Source organism: Hippocampus zosterae, chromosome 9 (assembly GCF_025434085.1).
Source record: "Hippocampus zosterae strain Florida chromosome 9, ASM2543408v3, whole genome shotgun sequence".
Classification (NCBI taxonomy): Eukaryota; Metazoa; Chordata; class Actinopteri; order Syngnathiformes; family Syngnathidae; genus Hippocampus; species Hippocampus zosterae.
In genome coordinates this window covers 6325450-6344717 of record NC_067459.1, presented here as the reverse complement: position 1 = coordinate 6344717, position 19268 = coordinate 6325450, and the positions used below count along the sequence as shown (strand labels likewise).

Sequence of the window (19268 nt, the reverse complement as noted above, 5' to 3'; positions counted from 1 at the left end):
CTCTTTCCAAGATACCTCTAAACTTGAATGCCCTTACTTTGCGTCTCTCCCTGAGCATCGAAGGTTTGCAAGTGTGTGCGGATGTTGTTTTTTGTCAGGGTTTGTTCAATGTTGCAAACATTTGCAAAGACGTTTGCCGGACATTCCCAAACAGTTTTAATGGTTGCAAACAGTTTTTCTTTTCGACATCAAATTTTGAATGTGTTCAATATTTCCTTCGACTAGAAAACGAGTTGGGACCATTAAAACTGTTGGCAAATGGCTTTGGATCCATTTGCGATCATGAACAGGACAAACTGTTTGCAACCACTAAAACTTTTTGGAATGTCTGATGAATGTTTTTGCAACTGTTTGTAACATTGAACATACCGGTAACCTCTACATGCGCACACCTTCGCCACTCAGTGAGATATGAGCTTAAAGTCATATGATTCATACTCCAACCACAATTTTTGTGGAAAAATATGCCTTTGAAGTTATTCACAACTTTCGAGTTTGGACATTTGTCGAAAGAAAAAACACATGAAGCACTTGCAAAAAAGATTTAACTTCAAATATGTGCTTTTTTTTTTTAGCTTAATCTAAATGTTGTGATAGGTGAGAAGGTTAAGAAAAAATGGCACATGGCTGCAGTGAAATCAATTTCATGTTGTGTTTTCATCATTTGTCAGAGTAAATTTAAATTAAATAAATAAAAATAAATAAATAAATATAAATAAATAAATTAAATTAAATAAAACTGGAAATATTGAGCTGGTTTAACATTTACCAATAACTGGCCTGACTAGGAGCATTGTTTTGCACTGGAGCAAAACAAACACACAAACATCACTCATAAACACACCCCGCACCACAGGATAATGTAAAAACTTGTCAGGAAAACACAGGTGTTTAGAGACATCTAATAATCAGGGGTTTGCCCTAATTTGGATTATGATTGGATGGTAGGAAAAAAAATCTTGCAATTAGGCCAAATCACAGTTAAAGAGACCAAAAGAGAACATTTATCAAACCTAATTCAGACTAAACGTCAAAATCTACGTGTGCTATTCAAAACGATTGATTCTGTACTGAAACCCCCTCAGCCTAATTGCTCAGACTCTTCGCCTAAAATGTGCCACAGATTCCTTCAATTTTTCATTGAGAAGATTTCAAGAACGAGGACTCCTCTCCTACTCTGGCATCCCTCAACTGACTCCATATACGTTTTAGTATTTTTTTTTTTAAAGATCCTTTTTTTGTCACATTTTCAAATGGCATCGCCCCACTTTACCTCTCTAAGCTCCTCCGTCCCCACGCACCTCCCCGGTGCCTCAGGTCTGCAGTGACCAGACACTGTTAAGGGTACCAAGAACTAAGCAGAGGCTCAGAGGAGATCGAGCCTTTCCCATTGCTGGTCCCTCTTTTTGGACTGACCGTCCACTGAACATTCGGCAAGCCCCCTCCATCCATCCATCCATCCATCTTCTACCGCGGGGGCAACAGCTTTAGCAGGGAAGCCCAGACTTCCCTCTCCCGAGCTACTTCTTCCAGCTCTCCCCGGGGGATCCCGAGGCGTTCCCAGGCCAGCTAAGATAAGATAAGATAAGATATCCTTTATTCGTCCCACAATGGGGAAATTTACAGCCTCCAGCAGCAAGAATGTATGTAGAAAGAAGAAAGGAGAAAGAGGAAAAAAAACAACAAACATCTTTCAATTAAATACAATATGAACACAAATGGATAAAAATTATTATTATTATTATGATTGTTATTTTTTATTCATCAGCCTGACAGCAGTCGGTAGCTGGGTGACATAATCGCTCCAGCGTGTCCTGGGTCTTCCTCTGGGTCTTGCCCGGAACACCTCACCAGGGAGGCGTTCAGGAGGCATCCGAATCAGATGCCCAAGCCACCTCATCTGGCTCCTCTTGATGTGGAGGAGAAGCGGCTCGACTCTGAGCCCCTCCCGGATGACCGAGCTTCTCACCTTATCTCTAAGGGAGGGCCCGGACACCCTGCGGAGAAAACTCATTTCGGCCGCTTGTATCCAGGATCACGTTCTTTCGGTCACGACCCATAGCGCGTGACCATAGTTAAGGGTTGGAATGTAGATCGACCGGTAAATTGAGAACTTCACCCTTTGGCTCAGCTCCTTCACCACGACAGACCGATACAACGTCCGCATCACAGCAGACGTTGCACCGATCCGCCTGTCGATCTCTCGCTCCCTCCTGCCCTCACTCGTGAACAAGACCCCAAGATACTTAAACTCCCCCCCGACCAGGAGGGGGCACTCCACCCTTTTTCAACTGAAGACCATGGTTTCAGATTTTGAGGTGCTGATTTTCATCCCAACCGCTTCACACTTGGCTGTGAAACGCTCCTGTGAGAGTTGGAGAGCCCTGTTTGAAGGAGCCAACAGCACCACATCATCTGCAAAAAGCAGGGATGCAATACTGAGGCCACCAAAACAGACCCCCTCAACGCTTCGGCTGCGCCTAGAAATTCTGTCCATAAAGGTTATGAACAGAATCGGCAACAAAGGGCAGCCTTGGCGGAGTCCTACCCTCACTGGAAACGATTCCGACTTACTGCCGGCAATGCGAACCAAACTCTGACATTGGTGGTATAGTGACCGAACAGCCCGTATCAGGGGGTTCGGTACTCCATACCCACGAAGCACCCCCCACAGAACTCCCCGAGGGACACGGTCAAACGCCTTCTCCAAGTCCACAAAACACATGTAGACTGGTTGGGCGAATTCCCACATACCCTCGAGGACCCTGCTAAGGGTGTAGAGCTGGTCCACTGTTCCATGGCCGGGATGAAAACCACACTGCTCCCCCTCAATCTGAGGCTCGACTTCCTGACGGACCCTCCTCTCCAGCACCCCTGAATAGACCTTACCAGGGAGGCTGAGGAGTGTGATCCCTCTGTGATCCCCTGTGATCTGGGGGATCACACTCCTCGGCAAGCCCCCTCGCTGCCCATCTTTAAAACTTGTCTCAAAACTCATTTGTGTACTTTGGCTTTTGACTCAGCATGACTCAGGCTTGATGTTAAAATTAAACTTTGTTTTTTATTGTATTTTTTTATTGTATAGATTGTATAGATGATTTTTGCTCAATGTACAGCAGTTTGTGTACAGCGGTAGTTGTTTTAAATTGCTCGGTGAAATATCAGTTGAGTTGAGCTAAAGACTGTGGGGGTTTTTTTGTGTTTTGACATCAGCAGTGGGGAACTTGTTACAATCATGACATTGTTTGAAATGGTAGTTATTGTCGCTGTTGAGCGGAATCATTCCTCCCATCTCCAAAAGCATTACTTTCCAAGAAATCAAAACAATATTATCCTGTTTGAGTTGCCAACACGTGGAGAAAAAAAAGTTTTTATCCATCCATCCATTTTCAAATCCGCTTATCCTCATCAGAGTAGCTGGCATGCTGGAGCCTATCCCAGCCATGTTAAACTGGTTGCCAGCCAATCGCAGGGCACACAGAGACGAACAACCATCCACACTTACACTCACACTGAGAGACAATTTCAAGGGTACCATGTACCTGCCATGCATGTTTTTGGAATGTGGGAGGAAAACCGGAGTACCCAGAGAAAAACCACACAGGCACGGGGAGAATATTACATACTTCACACAGGAAGGGTGGGGCCTGCAATTGAACCCCCGACCTCTGCAATGTGAGGCAGACGTGCTAACCAGTCGAAACATAAATTGGTTAACCATCGTCCCGGAAAAGATGTATCTGCTATTTGAAAAATAGTTCACAAGTCGGCTTACTGTGGACGCTAAAAGTGATTTCCCCTTAAAATCACTTTTCTTATCTCATAAAATATTTCCATATCACAATTAAAAATCAATTAAATACAGAATGAGACAATAAACTGGAGGAGGCTACTTTTTTTTTTAACCAGCTCATCACTTTGACAGCGATGTGTGAGCATGTGTGAACTTTCGGTCTCTTGGCTCCAGTCACTCACATCACTTATCAGTTTTGCCATTTATGTAATTTCTGTGTTGTCGGGAAACTAATCATCTCATAAATGAAACGCCAATACGGCGGCCTGCTTTGACGCAGACTGACAGTTTCGTTTAAAAAATAAATTCTAGTCATTTCAAGACCAATTTTTTTTTGATTTAGCGAAAGACGCTGGTGTTCTTCAGGCAACACAGAGACACCACTTCTCTTGTTAATTGACAATGTCTGTTGAAAGGTAAAGCAGCTGGGCCACTTCACAGTGCATTGTTCAGTCTGTATAACACGACTGTGTCACAACCACTCCCCAGACACAAACATTGAATCTGCTTTGTCTGCTGAAAATTTGAAAATAAAACATCTGAGTTGGTCGTTTCATGTTGCAGATGGTAAGCGCCGAATACAAAAAAATAAAAAGTCTTTGAAAGAAAATGTGCTGTTTTTATGAGAACCACATTCATTACTCAGCAACTGCCTTGATGGATCATTCTCTACTAGTTGTACGGTCATAGCAAACGGCTTGATGAAAGAGGCTATGAGCTAATGGAGGAGGAAAGAAATTACAGAACAATGGGTGCACCGCATCAGAGAGGACGGTTTAAATTTCCTGCTCAAATGTCATTGAGTTCAAGAACTAAACATTTAATGGGCAATTGATCAAAGAAGTTGGTTCTGCGAGTGTACAAAACTTCCTGAAAAAAAATAAGACCACAGATAATCACTTGATCATTCCCAAAGTTAGTCCACAAGTGGACAAATTTCAATGAAGGGTCTCATTTCAAAACATCTCACATGCACACATTATTATTTTAAAAGCCTGTGCAACAGGATCCGAAATGGAGCGTCTTGGGTTTTTTTTATTGATTGCCTCTCATAAGCAGCGCTTCTCGCTCCCACCGATGACAGATAGAGGGCGAAGGGTGTACTCTGAGGATCAATAAACAGCTGAAACAAAGCCAATAGTTCAAATGGAATGATCACGGTAATTACACAAGAGTCCGACTTGCACCAGATGTACAGGGAGCCGGAATGGCCTGATGGGAAGGAGTGATTAAACAATCGTTCATTATTATGTCTTCTAGTCCAATACCATCAGTGTGAGCTTTTCAGGTAGCATGTGTTCAATTTTGATACCTCTTTCCCATATATATATATATATATATATATATATATATGGCGTCATTGCGGCTAAGATAAGTGGACACATGGATCAATACATGAGCCCAGCGGCTGGATAGCTCAGTTGGTAAGGCATCGGTTTGGCATACGGGAGACGGTGGTTTGAATCCCGCTTGGGGCAAAAATGAGCACATAACACCATCCAGTTTGGGTCCTTGGGCAAGATCCTTCACGCTAATGCCTACCTCATAAAATGATGAGAGACAATAAAACGAATGACATGCCGGCTCAGACGTCCCCCGGCCAAACAAGGTCTGCGTCAGGTGCTGGGGAACCAGAGCACCTTGATGAAAAATGGGCTACTGGAACAAAGCTGAGATGGGCGAGAGGCGATAACATGGCTCTGTTGGAATGCTACTACTCAAGCAACCCTAGTCAGAGGGGTTACATGCAGAGAATGTGGGCTAAATGGTTACTTCGAAACCCACAGTCACGGTTGACCACGAAACAACTAGTAGCTCAGTGTTCCAACATCCACAAACGGCAACTGCTGTCACAACTTGAGATTGATGAGGTACAACGCAGGTTACATGGTGAAGGGCCCCAGGCTGCCAGATCAGAGGAGGAGGTCATACAAGAGATTGGGAGGCAAGCCCCAATGAATGCAGATGATGAGATTGGGTGGCCAGCCCCAATGAATGAGCGAGGCAGCAACTGACCTGAAAGCGAAGATCATGGCGAGAATGAAAGCTGGGCAACCTAGAAACCGATTACAACGGCTATGTGAAGTACCATCTGAAAGTCTCATAGAAAGTGTGAATGCAGCACTGAGGGCGATCCCTACCGTAACGATCACAGAAACCAATGAGCTGATATACGCTTCAGCATCAGTGATCCTGGAGACTCTGGGCTATAAGAGCAACCATGGAAGCCATGAGATACGTTACCCACCATGGAAAAGACGGTTGGAGGCTAAGATCAAGGCGGCCCGGAAAGATGTGAGTCAATTGACGGAGGCCCAGAGAGGTGTGATGAAAAGGCCGATACCCGAGAGGTACATCCAGATGACCATACCTGAAGCACTCGAAACTGCCAAACAAAGGCTCCAAGCATTGTCCAGTCGCCTAAAGCGGTACACGAAAGAGAATGAGGCCAGACGAATAAACAGGCTGTTCGCAACACAACCTGCGAAAGTGTACGCTCAGTGGCAGGGTCCTAACAACAGAGCCGACCCACCAAGACTGGAAACTGAAAGGTACTGGAAAGGCATATGGGAGAAGGAGGTTGCACATAACAGCAGTGCACAATGGCTGGTGACCCTGAGAGAGGAGCACAGCAACCTCCCTGAACAGAACCCAGTTACCATAACAGTGGCAGACATACAGGAAAGAGTCTCAGATATGAAGAACTGGACAGCACCAGGCCCGGACATGGTCCTCACCTACTGGCTAAAGAAACTCACAGCACTCCATGAGCGCCTAGCAGTACAAATGAACCAGCTGCTGAGGGATGGGACTCACCCAGAATGGCTAACCGAAGGGCGAACGATCCTGATCATGAAGGATCCCTCGAAGGGTGCAGTTCCATCCAACTATCGGCCAATAACCTGTCTCTCCACAACATGGAAGCTCATGTCAGGCATCATTGCGGCTAAGGTAAGTGGACACATGGATCAATACATGAGCGAAGCACAGAAGGGCATTGGTAGAGATACTAGAGGAGCCAAACATCAACTCCTAGTTGACAGAACAGTCGCACACGACTGCAGGTCCCGACGTACCAACCTGTGCACAGCTTGGATTGATTACAAGAAAGCCTATGACTCGATGCCACATACATCACTGAATGCTTGGAGTTGTATAAGGTGAACTTCGTTGCGAACTCGATGAGGATGTGGAAAACCACACTTGAAGCCAATGGCAAGCCACTTACCCAAGTGTCCATCAAATGTGGCATATACCAAGGTGATGCACTCTCCCCACTGCTGTTCTGCATAGGACCGAACCCCCTAAGCCAAGTAATCACCAAGACAGGCTATGGATACCGCCTCAGAAATGGAGCTACAATCAGTCACCTCCTCTACATGGATGACATAAAGCTGTATGCTAAGAGCGAAAGGGACATAGATTCCCTGATCCACACAACCAGGATCTACAGCAGCGACATCAGGATGTCATTCGGGCTTGAGAAATGTAGTCGGATGGTGACTCAGAGAGGAAAGGTAGTCCGCACTGAAGGGGTCTCACTCCCTGAAGGAACAATAGCAGACATTGAGGACAGCTACAAGTACCTTGGTATACCACAAGCCAATGGCAACCTCGAACTGGCAACAAGGAAAGCGGCTACGGCCAAATACCTGCAGCGAGTGAGGCAAGTCCTAAGAAGCCAGCTCAATGGCAAGAATAAGACCCGGTCAATAAACAGCTATGCCCTGCCAGTGATCAGATACCCTGCAGGAATAATAAGGTGGCCAAAGGAAGAGATTCAGACCACGGACATTAAGACCCGAAAGCTCCTATCCATGCATGGAGGGTTCCATCCCAAATCCAGCACCCTGAGACTGTACGCAAGCCGAAAGGAAGGAGGCCGGGGACTAGTGAGTGTGAGAGCCACTGTCCAGGATGAAACATCCAAGCTCCATGAATACATCAAGGAGAAGGCTCCAACGGATGACGTACTCAGAGAATGTCTCAGACAATGGGGAACAGAAGATGAGGCGCTGGAAGAGGGACCATCATGGGAGGACAAGCCCCTACACGGGATGTACCACCGGACCATAACTGAAGTGGCTGATCTCAAGAAGTCCTATCAGTGGCTAGAGAGGGCTGGCCTGAAGGACAGCACAGAGGCACTCATCCTGGCTGCTCAGGAACAGGACTTGAGCACCAGAGCCATCGAGGCCCAGATATACCACACCAGACCAGACCCAAGGTGTAGGTTGTGCAAAGAGGCACCTGAGACGATCCAACACATAACTGCAGGGTGTAAGATGCTGGCAGGGAAAGCCTACATGGAACGCCATAACCAGGTGGCTGGCATAGTCTACCGAAACATCTGTGCGGAGTATGGACTGGAAACCCCAAGGTCAAAATGGGAAACACCTCCGAAGGTGGTGGAGAATGACAGAGCGAAGATCCTGTGGGACTTCCAGATCCAGACTGACAAGATGGTAATGGCGAACCAACCAGATATCGTGATCATAGATAAAGGGCAGAGGAAAGCCGTTGTAGTGGATGTAGCGGTCCCAAGTGATGGAAACATCAGGAAGAAGGAACATGAGAAACTCGAGAAATACCAAGGGCTCAGAGAGGAGCTGGAGAGAGCCTGGAAGGTAAAGGTGACAGTCGTGCCTGTGGTGGTCGGAGCACTCGGGGCAGTGACCCCCAAACTAGATGAGTGGTTGCAACAGATCCCTGGAACAACATCGGACATCTCAGTCCAGAAATGTGCAGTGCTGGGAACAGCAAGGATACTGCGCAGAACCCTCAAGCTTCCTGGCCTCTTGTAGAGGACCCGAGCTGAATGAGGGACGGACACCACCCGAGGGGTGAGATGAGGATTTTATATATATATATATATATATATATATATATATATATATATATATATATATATATATATATATATATATATATATATATATATATATATATATATATACACACACATATCTTGAGCCCATCAGTCACAATGAGACAATGGAAGGAAATGAAGGTCTCCCATCAGTCACAATGAGACAATGGAAGGAAATGAAGGTCTCGGCATGTGATGTGGATGGGAGACTTTGGAGTGCAATATTACAATGACGCACCAATTGTACGGTATCACCTCAGCATGATTAGAACTCTGAGTGATGAGTTCCTTGGTGTAACGGTTTCATTTTTCCAAGGAAAATGTGTTCCTGCCACGACACCAAACTATTTACATTGTAGCTTTGGGCTTCAATGCATATCAGCAAAACGTGAGCTTTGTTTTAGACGGCATTGCATTTTGTTGTGTTGCTTGCAAGCGGCTACATGATCTGTGGAGTGGGACAAGGCGAGTGGAACAATATTTTATGAGCAAACGAGATTTGTGGTTCTCCTGTCACATTGTGACAAATTCCCCCCTGATCTGAGATAAGTGACGTTGCACAGAACACATACAGCCTGATGGATATACGGCCAGGTGGCATATACAGCTGTAGTGCTGCATGAACGACAGACTTTTCTTCATCCTTCTAACAACAAAGCAGCTTATTTTTTTCTCCTTTTTTTCTATTGAAGAGACACATTTGATTTTGCACCAAAAAAAGAGTGCTGGCAATGGCAGATGCACAGTAACTGCCTGCTTGGAAAATGAGTGTCCACTCAATGTCCTTTGCTCATTGCAGCGCTTCTTTTCAGCCAAAGGCTTTGCTGCAGCCTGTAAATCAAGCCCCACTACTCGTCTCACTTCTCGCTCTTCGATAGTTCCACTTCTTGGTTCCGTTTGCATCATCCTCTGCAGCTACGCTTCAGGCTGTAGGCCAGTTATTAATATTAACTAATATAATCGTTTCCTTTTGGCTCAGCTAAAACAAGAAAGCAAGGACATTTCTATGTTCTTAATGTTCAAGCAACAGAGTGAAAAGAGGTCATGGGACAAGACACTTATTGGAAATGAAGCAGTGACTGAGAACGTATCCTACACCCTACGTCTCCTGCTAGGAGGAATTGAAAGCTGGTGAAATGTCACTGTGCCATGTCATGTATCGCAACCGGTGACATGCTGTCATTCCGCTCTACCAAGCAATACTCAAGCAGTTCAGCTCAACCCTGTGCGGCAACATGATTTGACGTCGTCAAGTGTTGTGAATAATCGACACATTATTCCCACCATTATCCACAGCAGCGGTAAGTCTGTAGATTGGAGTCAATGGAGGCATCAATTATGTGTGACAGAATTTATATATATATATTAGAGCTGTCAAACGATTAAAATATTTAAACTAATTAAAACTGCAACTGTTATAATTAACTCAAATGAACTAAAAAAATAATTTTTTTATCGTTTCTGAATTTTATTTTATATTTTGTCCTATTTTTCCCCATTTTAATGCTCCCAACAACATGGAATCATGAATCAATTTTCAATGTGCAAAATGCAAATATTTACTGAAGTAACAATTTCGATTTTCAATTTTAAATGTGGTGGCCCGGTAGTCCAGTGGTTAGCACATCGACTTCACAGTGCAGAGGTACCGGGTTCAATTCCGGCTCTGGCCTACCTGTGTGGAATTTGCATGTTCTTCCCGGGCCTGCGTGGGTTTTCTACGGGTACTCCGGTTTCCTCCCACATTCCAAAAACATGCATGGCAGGCTGGTTGCTCACTCTAAATTGTCCCTAGGTGTAAGTGTGGACATGCAAGGTTGATTGTCTCTGTGTGCCCTGCGATTGGCTAGCAACCATTTCGGGGTGTCCCCCGCCTACTGCCTGAAGACGGCTGGTATAGGCTCCAGCACCCCCCGCGACCCTAGTGAGGATAAAGCGGTTCGGAAGATGAATGAATTTTAAATGTACATTTTTCACTTGGAGTAGTTATTCACACAATCTCTCACACAGCATTACTGTCCATCAACAACCGTGAAAAAAATATTTTGTCACACAACAGCCTCTATAACAGCTCTTTTTATGGAATCAAAACAAAGCAATATAACATTATAAAGTGCACATCTAAGGTAAACTAGTACTCAGCCTATAGTGGATTTAAACCATGGTTGCATACTTTGTTTTTCTCAAGTTTGTTTTGAACACAGCAGTCAGGCTATGTGGATTGTGTTGTTCTTGTGCGGAAGTCTCTCTACGGTTTTGCGTAGACACCATTTCGGATGACTATACTTGGTTCGATGACAACACTGGAGACGTTTTATTTTCAGTGTGGTCGCTACCGCTGCACCGCTAAACTCTTGACGTGCATCAGCTCACAGTCGCTGTCAAACGAACACACAGAAGCTCCACCTGCTTTATTTATATAGACACAGAACACTGTAACCTTCAACACAAAATAGTTCCAAACAAGTAACAATCGTGTCAGTGGCAGACATCGAACTCGACGTAATGCCTGCTCTTTATTCACCAGAGGCTCATCAACCTTGTCTCTTATTTCTCTCCCGAAATAGTGTCTTCTCCCGCTTGGTGTACCGTAGCCTTCTCCGCTACGTACAATCTCTGTACACAGCTTGTAATGGAGGCTCTCGCTGGCAATCCATAGTGGAGTCGTTCGATGCAATGCGAATGATTTCAACTTGAGTCGAGCTGTAGACAATGTTGACAGGCTTGCATGCAGTAGCCATACATTTAGCAATGGCTTCAGCAAATTTGTTCTTCGTCATGTCATCCATTTTCTTCGCTTTCAAATGATCTGTAGGTGTCTGTCTGAGACGAGGGGGCGGAGTACTCGCGTCAGCTGTGTGCTTGGCCATTAAGTGGTATTTCAGAGTCGACATGCAATGATGATAGCTCAGTTTACGACTGCAAAACATAGTTAACTTTGGTCTTGTCAGCGGAACAATCTGGCAACCTTTTAAAAGTAAACTTTCCATTCATAAACTCTTAAAGTATCAGTTTTCGATGTCTTGCGCTGCCGTGGCTAGCAAAACAAATGTGCGTGGACCTGTTCAGCGCGCTTGTTGTTTTGTTTCTGGTTTATTTATAGAGAAACGCAACATCCGCTGTGACGTGTGCCGCGTTAATCTCGCGAGAAAAAAATGTATCCGGTTAAAATTCATTTAAATGAATGCCAATAAAAACGCGCTAAACTGACAGCTCTAATATATATACCTGTATACATGATACTGGATGTATTTTGAAAATGTGGTTTTCAGAAAAGTTAGAGCAGGATACATTATTAAATGTAGTCATCATTTATGCAAGTATCAGTCAGCAATTTGAACCACATTCCAAATGTGGTCTGAAACATTTCTTTCATTGTACTTTCTATTTTTCACCACATTCAAATTATGTTTCATTGACTGAAAAAGGGTTAGAAAATGCTTATGTTCTCTGAGGCAACATCTTCCCTTTTCCTCCGTGTTTTCCATTGGTGCCGCCATATGAAGTTCCAAGATGACTATTTCTCCCTTTACACCACATGCACCAAATGCCATTGATTAATTTATATTTAGGGCTTAGAAGTACATTTCCCTCCCCCAACGCAACTGATACAAATGATCAGCTCACCAGAAAGCTTTGTCGAAGCCCAATAATGATCCTGATCATTTGTATCAGGTGTGTTGGAGGAGGGAAACATTTAAATAATGCAGGACAGGGGTCCTTGAGGACCGGTGTTGCACATCACTAGGACTTGGATAACACTTCAAACTCCTACGCTTTTACCTTGAAAAAATAAGGCTTAAAGATGATTTGATAAAAAAAAAATTAAAGAAAAGGCCTTGCAATTGAGCATGTATATATGGGGGAAGACAACCCAAACTCCTCTCCGTGAGCCGTCACCTTGCCGTGGTGGAGGGGTTTGTGTGTCCCAATGATCCTAGGAGCTAAGTTGTCTGGGGCTTTATGCCTCTGGCAGGGTCACCCATGGCAAACAGGTCCTAGGTGAGGGACCAGACAAAGCACGGCTCACAAAGCCCCTTATGGAAAATAAAATCGATCCTACTCAGTTTCCCTTGCCCGGACGCGGGTCACCGGGGCCCCCCTCTGGAGCCAGGCCTGGAGGTGGGGCTCGTTGGCGAGCGCCTGGTGCCCGGGCCTACACCCATGGGGCCCGGCCGGGCTCAGCCCGAAGAGGCAACGTGGGTCCCCCTTCTCATGGTCTCACCACCTGTGGGAGGGGTCAAAGGGGTCGGGTGCAATGCGAGCTGGGCGGCAGCCAAAGGTGGGGACCCTGGCGGTCCGATCCTCGGCTGCAGAAGCTAGCTCTTGGGACATGGAATGTCACCTCTGTGGCAGGGAAGGAGCCCGAACTGCTGTGTGAGGCAGAAAAGTTCCGACTGGATATAGTCGGACTTGCCTCCACACACAGCCTAGGTTCTGGTACCAGTCCTCTCGAGAGGGGCAGGACTCTCTTTCACTCTGGAGTTGCTCACGGTGAGAGGCGCAGAGCAGGTGTGGGCATGCTCATTGCCCCCCGGCTCAGTGCCTGTACATTGGGGTTCACACCGGTGGACGAGAGGGTTGCATCCCTCCGCCTGCGGGTGGGGGGACGGGTCCTGACTGTTGTTTGCAGATGATGTGGTGCTGTTGGCTCCTTCAAACGGGGCTCTCCAACTCTCACTGGAGCGTTTCGCAGCCGAGTGTGAAGTGGTTGGGATGAAAATCAGCACCTCCAAATCTGAAACCATGGTCCTCAGTCGTAAAAGGGTGGAGTGCCCCCTCCGGGTCGGGGGGGAGATCTTGCCTCAAGTGGAGGCGTTTCAGTATCTTGGGGTCTTGTTCACGAGTGAGGGCAGGAGGGAGCGAGAGATCGACAGGGGGATCGGTGCAGCGTCTGCTGTGATGCGGACGTTGTATCGGTCTGTCGTGGTGAAGAAGGAGCTGAGCCAAAGGGCGAAGCTCTCAATTTACCGGTCGATCTACGTTCCAACCCTCATCTATGGTCACGAGCTATGGGTCGTGACCGAAAGAACGAGATCCCGGATACAAGCGGCCGAAATGAGTTTTCTCCGCAGGGTGTCCGGGCTCTCCCTTAGAGATAAGGTGAGAAGCTCGGTCATCCGGGAGGGGCTCCGAGTCGAGACGCTTCTCCTCCACATCGAGAGGAGCCAGATGAGGTGGCTTGGGCATCTGATTCGGATGCCTCCTGAACGCCTCCCTGGTGAGGTGTTCCGGGCATGTCCCACCGGGAGGAGACCCCGAGGAAGACCCAGGACACCCTGAAGAGACTATGTCACCCAGCTGGCCTGGGAACGCCTCGGGATCCCCCGGGGAGAGCTGGAGGAGGTGGCTGGGGAGAGGGAAGTCTGGGCTTCCCTGCTAAAGCTGTTGCCCCCGCGACCCGGCCCCGGATAAGCGGTAGAAGATGGATGGATGGATGGATGGATGGATGGATGGAAGGACAACCCAAACTAAACTGTCTGTCAAGATTTATCACTTGGACATTACTTCCTGAAGACCAATTACTAGTTTCCTTTTAACTAGGGGTTTGGCGCCATATTGTGACCTTTTGGGGTGTTAAAAGGCACAAAAATTACGTGAGTTTTGGACTGAAGGGCTGAGAATAGGTTGCAGAGCAAAATATGTGAAGTGATGAATTTGTGAATAGCGAACCCCAAGTAGGCGGGAGTTCCGATGTACAAGATACAAATTGGTGGTCAGTGAGTGGGTGTTGATGAGCACAATGGCAGTTTATGCTGGATCACATTGCTATGACGATATGTTATTTTATGGAATTTATGCAGGCATCTCTCCAGGTCATCATTGACCAAACAAAGGTAGATCCATTGTTTTCTCTTAGTCCACAATCTCATCAGTTCATGTTCTCACAGAATCGACTCTCCGTGTCGCACACAGAAAATGCCAGGGAGTGCTTGAAGTCACGTTCGGGCATAAACAAGCCAATGCTGCCAGGAGCGTTAATCACAATTTTACTACCACCACACTCCGGGATACTGAAGCGTCAACTTCCTTTTTATCCTCTTGTATTGCGCTCTGAATTATTTCTACACATTTAATACGTTCTGCTTTGCAACAGGATAAGGCCAAGTGCAACGAACAAAAGCACACACGGACTCGTAAAAAGATAACTTAATAGAGAATGTGGTGCACGGGGAAATGGGATGAGCATGTTCTTTGGCTCTTGCGGAGCACTTTGAAGTGTTTAAAATAATGGCCTGACCTTCCATTTTTACCGGGAGTTTCCTTATATTTTATCTTTGGGCTGAGTCTTAGCTCCCAGATGATCTGGACGATCAGCTAACTTTGGGCAAGAAGCAGGGGAAAATTTACAGCTGCGGCCAATTTACAGTCTTCACTCAATCTAACATGAATGTTTTTGAAATGTACCTGTAGGAGCAAGCCAAAGTAACCAGTCCTGCTACTTTGGCAAACATGCAAACTCCACACGGGAAGGCCTAAGTTGTGGCAAATGTCTTTCCCACAAGTCTTCTATGAGTGTCCCAATGGGGCGCTTCTAATCAGATGACCTTGTGTAGACCACGTTCTCGCAGGTCCATCCAACCTCTGCTACTCCATTCATGAAATAGAATGGCATCTGGAGTTTCAATTAATGAACTATTATTATTATATTTTATTTATTATTATATTATAATATTTTTTTAATTGCCTGTAATGGGCAGCATTTTACACAGCCTTGTTCATCAGAGAGATCGGTGCTGTTGGACGGTCTGCAGCTGGATGGATGCAAGGCTTGAGGAGCCGACGATGAGAAGAAAGGAGCGTCAGCGCAGAGTGCCGATGCATATGTGGAATAGGGAGTCGCGGCTTGGAGTTGAAGCGGATTACGTGGGACAGGAGATGTGAGCCAATCTCTTTTCGTCAATGGACACTACAGCCTCGTGTTTGCTTGTAAGACTTCGCTTGTAGCAGACGTGTGCTGATTTTCAGCATGACGTCTCTGATCCACTGGTGAAAGGACACTTTGATCTCTCCTCTTTCATCTATAATTGCTTCAAACAACAAAGTGTATGCAGGAAAACTGATTAAGATTGCACGACTGTCTATCGATGTGTATTTTGTTATTTTGACTTCAAGATGGCGCCGCAAGAGTGGCTGCCTTTCCAGCAGTTCCTATATTTTGTTCTACTTTTTCCTTTCATAACTTCTGTGAATTGGGATTTCTGCATTGCAAGACTAATAAAGGTTTTCTAATCTTCTTATCTTATTAAAAGGATTTAAAATAAAAAATATATATTAAAAGTTCAAAAAAGTCACTTTTAGACACATTTGTCAAAACCGTCATTCTAACCTGACAGGAGTACATTAGGAAAATTCATTCATTCATTCATCTTCCGAGCCGCTTGATCCTCACTAGGGTCGCGGGGGGTGCTGGAGCCTATCCCAGCTGTCTCCGGGCAGTAGGCGGGGGACACCCTGAATCGGTTGCCAGCCAATCGCAGGGCACACAGAAACGAACAACCATTCGCACTCACACTCACACCTAGGGACAATTTAGAGTGTTCAATCAGCCTGCCACGCATGTTTTTGGAATGTGGGAGGAAACCGGAGCAGCCGGAGAAAACCCACGCAGGCCCGGGGAGAACATGCAAACTCCACACAGGGAGGCCGGAGCTGGAATCGAACCCGGTACCTCTGCACTGTGAAGCCGACGTGCTAACCACTGGACTACCGGGCCGCTCATTAGGAAAATGAAAGTGTGAAAAAAATAATAATAATCACTCTCTGGTCACAGCTCGCCACATCTTATTCCTGTAATTTGATTTTTTTTTAAAAACACCCAACCTTAAAAACAGCAATCAATCAGACTAAAAGTGTGACTGACGAAGTGTCAATCGATTGATTGAAGTGAGGCTACATTCCTCCCTCACTAGCAGTTTTACAACTGCAAAGTGCACCTTTCATGTGGCTTGGGACACAATTATGCTGTACTTCAGAGCTTCCAGTGTATTTACGGTGCTGTTGTTGAAATTACAAAAACAAACAACGTCAGCATTGACATCTCTCGACGCAGCTGGCATGCAGTTGCACGACACAGATATCCGCATTAGAACCACTTGACTGGACTGACAGGACATGCTTTGTAGTACTTCACTTGCTCTTCACAAACCTTTGGGACAATGAGCATTAAATGCAACCCGTTCTCTGCTTGCACTTTGGTGTCAGAATTTCCAGATTACTTTAACAACTTTGAACAGTTTCCAAGTTTTCATTTGCTTCTCATGCAATCGTGATACCGTTTGTTGACTGCCTTCTGCTTTTATTGACAAATAAAATGACGTTCCCAGATTATCCTGATCTGTTAATGTGTGAACTAATTGGCGCTGGACTCATTCTACCCAGCAGCGGTCTTAGACAAGATTAAATGGACAGTACTGGCGACTGGCTGAAATAAAATGACTGCTGGAGGAGCAAAAATGCCAAGAACAGTTACCAGGAACCCAAAAGGTCATCTGAATGTGTAGGAGGTCTGAGGAAAAAAAATGCTTCTTTGAATTACCTGGACTTGGCTCACCTCTAAATGGACTCAGTGATACAAACACAAACAAACAGCAGCTGAGTGTGCAGCTCTGTTGCTGTGCAGTACGACTGGTCACATGTGCGGGGCGCACAAAAAAATCGACTGTGCAGCCAGTCATCACAATTACTCTATTAGCTGCATTTCCAGCCGCTGTAAGCAGCTTTCGGGAGAGTGAACGCCCGCCGGTGGAAACACTACCTGCTTGGCTTCAAATTGTAGCTAGTTAGATGGAAGCCAATCATCCCAATGTCGATAATATGCTGTGGACTTTTTTCCAATGGAAGCACATTTTGGCCATATTTTCCATTATTTTTTACTTCCTGTTTTGCTTTTTGCTTTGCTCTAAAATTTTTTTAATAAAAATAAAAAACTGTACAAGGTCCCCCATAGCTCACGAAACACATTGCTTTTTCTTTTCTACTTCATTTGAGGTCATATGGGACAGACAGACATCAGGCCATCATTATTTGGCTTTGCAGTTTTAGAAAGCATCCCGAAGACTGACCCTTGCCCATTGCTCACAAACTGACATTGGAGCAGCCTTGCTAAATTGCCACCTGGCAAGAAGATTTTCAATCCTCGAACGGAGTTCGGCACCAGTTTGTGAAGTTTAGTAACTGTGACAGTACTCCAACGTATAACACACTTTGAATGATCCATGGCAGGTTTCTTGAAACAGGATCTGATATTGAAAACTTCTTCAGCAGGTGTTCACACAAAGCATGGAAAAGGCCACCCGGAAGGCTACATTGGAACTTGGAAAGCAACACCAGCTCAACTCGGTGGAATGATTTGGAGAGTGATGAAGGCTTGACCCGGACCAACTTCAGGTTGTTCAAAAGCCTCCAAGTGGAAGATTATGACGCTCAAGAACACCTGTGCCAGCTGACGCCGGGCGAAAGCAGACTACACGTTGAACTGGTCGCCAGTCAGTCGTACGGCACATATAGATTCAAATAACCATTCACACCCACATCCATACCTCTCTGAGTGGGAAGCGATCCCACGCTGCCCGCACACAAGCTAGGCGAATGTACTACTGCACCATCAGTGACAGAACTAGTAATAAGTTAAGTAAGTAGTAATATCTTGGCAGACAGTCATTTGATCTTGATGTGAGAAATGTAATCATGCTTGGTTTTAAGGGCTTGCAGTGGAAAATGTTCACACTTTTGGTCATGGAAAAGAAATACAATGGCATACAGTACCGAAGTGAAATGCACTGCGCATTGGAAATGGCAACCGGGCACACAAGTAAAGACTATGACACATAGGCCATTTTTAACGTCACTTTCAACCTTTCATGACAGCGTTGCTCAACCATTAAGAAACACCCAAACCCAACACCTATCACACAAAAGGCAGCAGGAGTCTACTAGGTGTGCATCTGTGCACTCTCCGTTGTCAACGCTTGCCATGCTCAGCGGTAACAAAACAATCTCGACTCCCCATTTGCTTCCAGAAATGCAATCACGAAATTTACCAAATGTCACGTTGCTCATATGTTCCAAAAAGCTCTGTGAACGCTGAATTTACGTTGTACAGGTGGAAGACCATTGCGGGTCTCAGCCCTGGGAGGCCAAGTAAGTATCGACGTGGCTGACTCACCACTTTGAAGTATTCGGCGCTGCATTCCATGCCGCGGTAGTAGCAGGACAGCAGCATGTCCTTGATGTCGTGGCCTGTCCGGTCGTAGAATTCACGCATGTTGAATGGGCGGGGCTTGTAGTTGTCGAAGTCGGCCCTCTCCTTGAGGACCTCCAGGACGTGTTCCTCCACAAGGTGCGGGTCGCGAATCTCGTACCTGCACCAATCAAATGTTCAGCTCAAAATGAACATTAATTTCGCAAAGCATGACAGCAGATTCATGATATGAATACATTATTAATTCATTTGTGATTCATTCGGTTAACACCATCGTAATTTCATTTGGTATGCAGCATAAGACTGGCTAAATTTTGGGGGGTTAGAGAGAAAGCCTTAGCGTGAGAGTGAGTGAGTACAAGAAAATCTCCTCTTTGTAGTTAAATTTTTTTTTTTTAAAT

At 45.6% G+C, this 19268-nt stretch overlaps 1 protein-coding gene across 2 annotated transcripts in view; it reads right to left on the bottom strand.

The window, feature by feature from the left end:
* The window catches only part of asic1b (acid-sensing (proton-gated) ion channel 1b), a 249894-nt gene that overhangs the window by 203843 nt on the left and 26783 nt on the right, over positions 1 to 19268 (bottom strand). For both annotated transcript variants that reach the window (XM_052075156.1, XM_052075157.1), the window contains exon 2: positions 18832 to 19027. In XM_052075156.1, coding sequence (XP_051931116.1) covers positions 18832 to 19027 — 196 coding nt within the window. The remainder of the gene's footprint in view (positions 1 to 18831; positions 19028 to 19268) is intronic.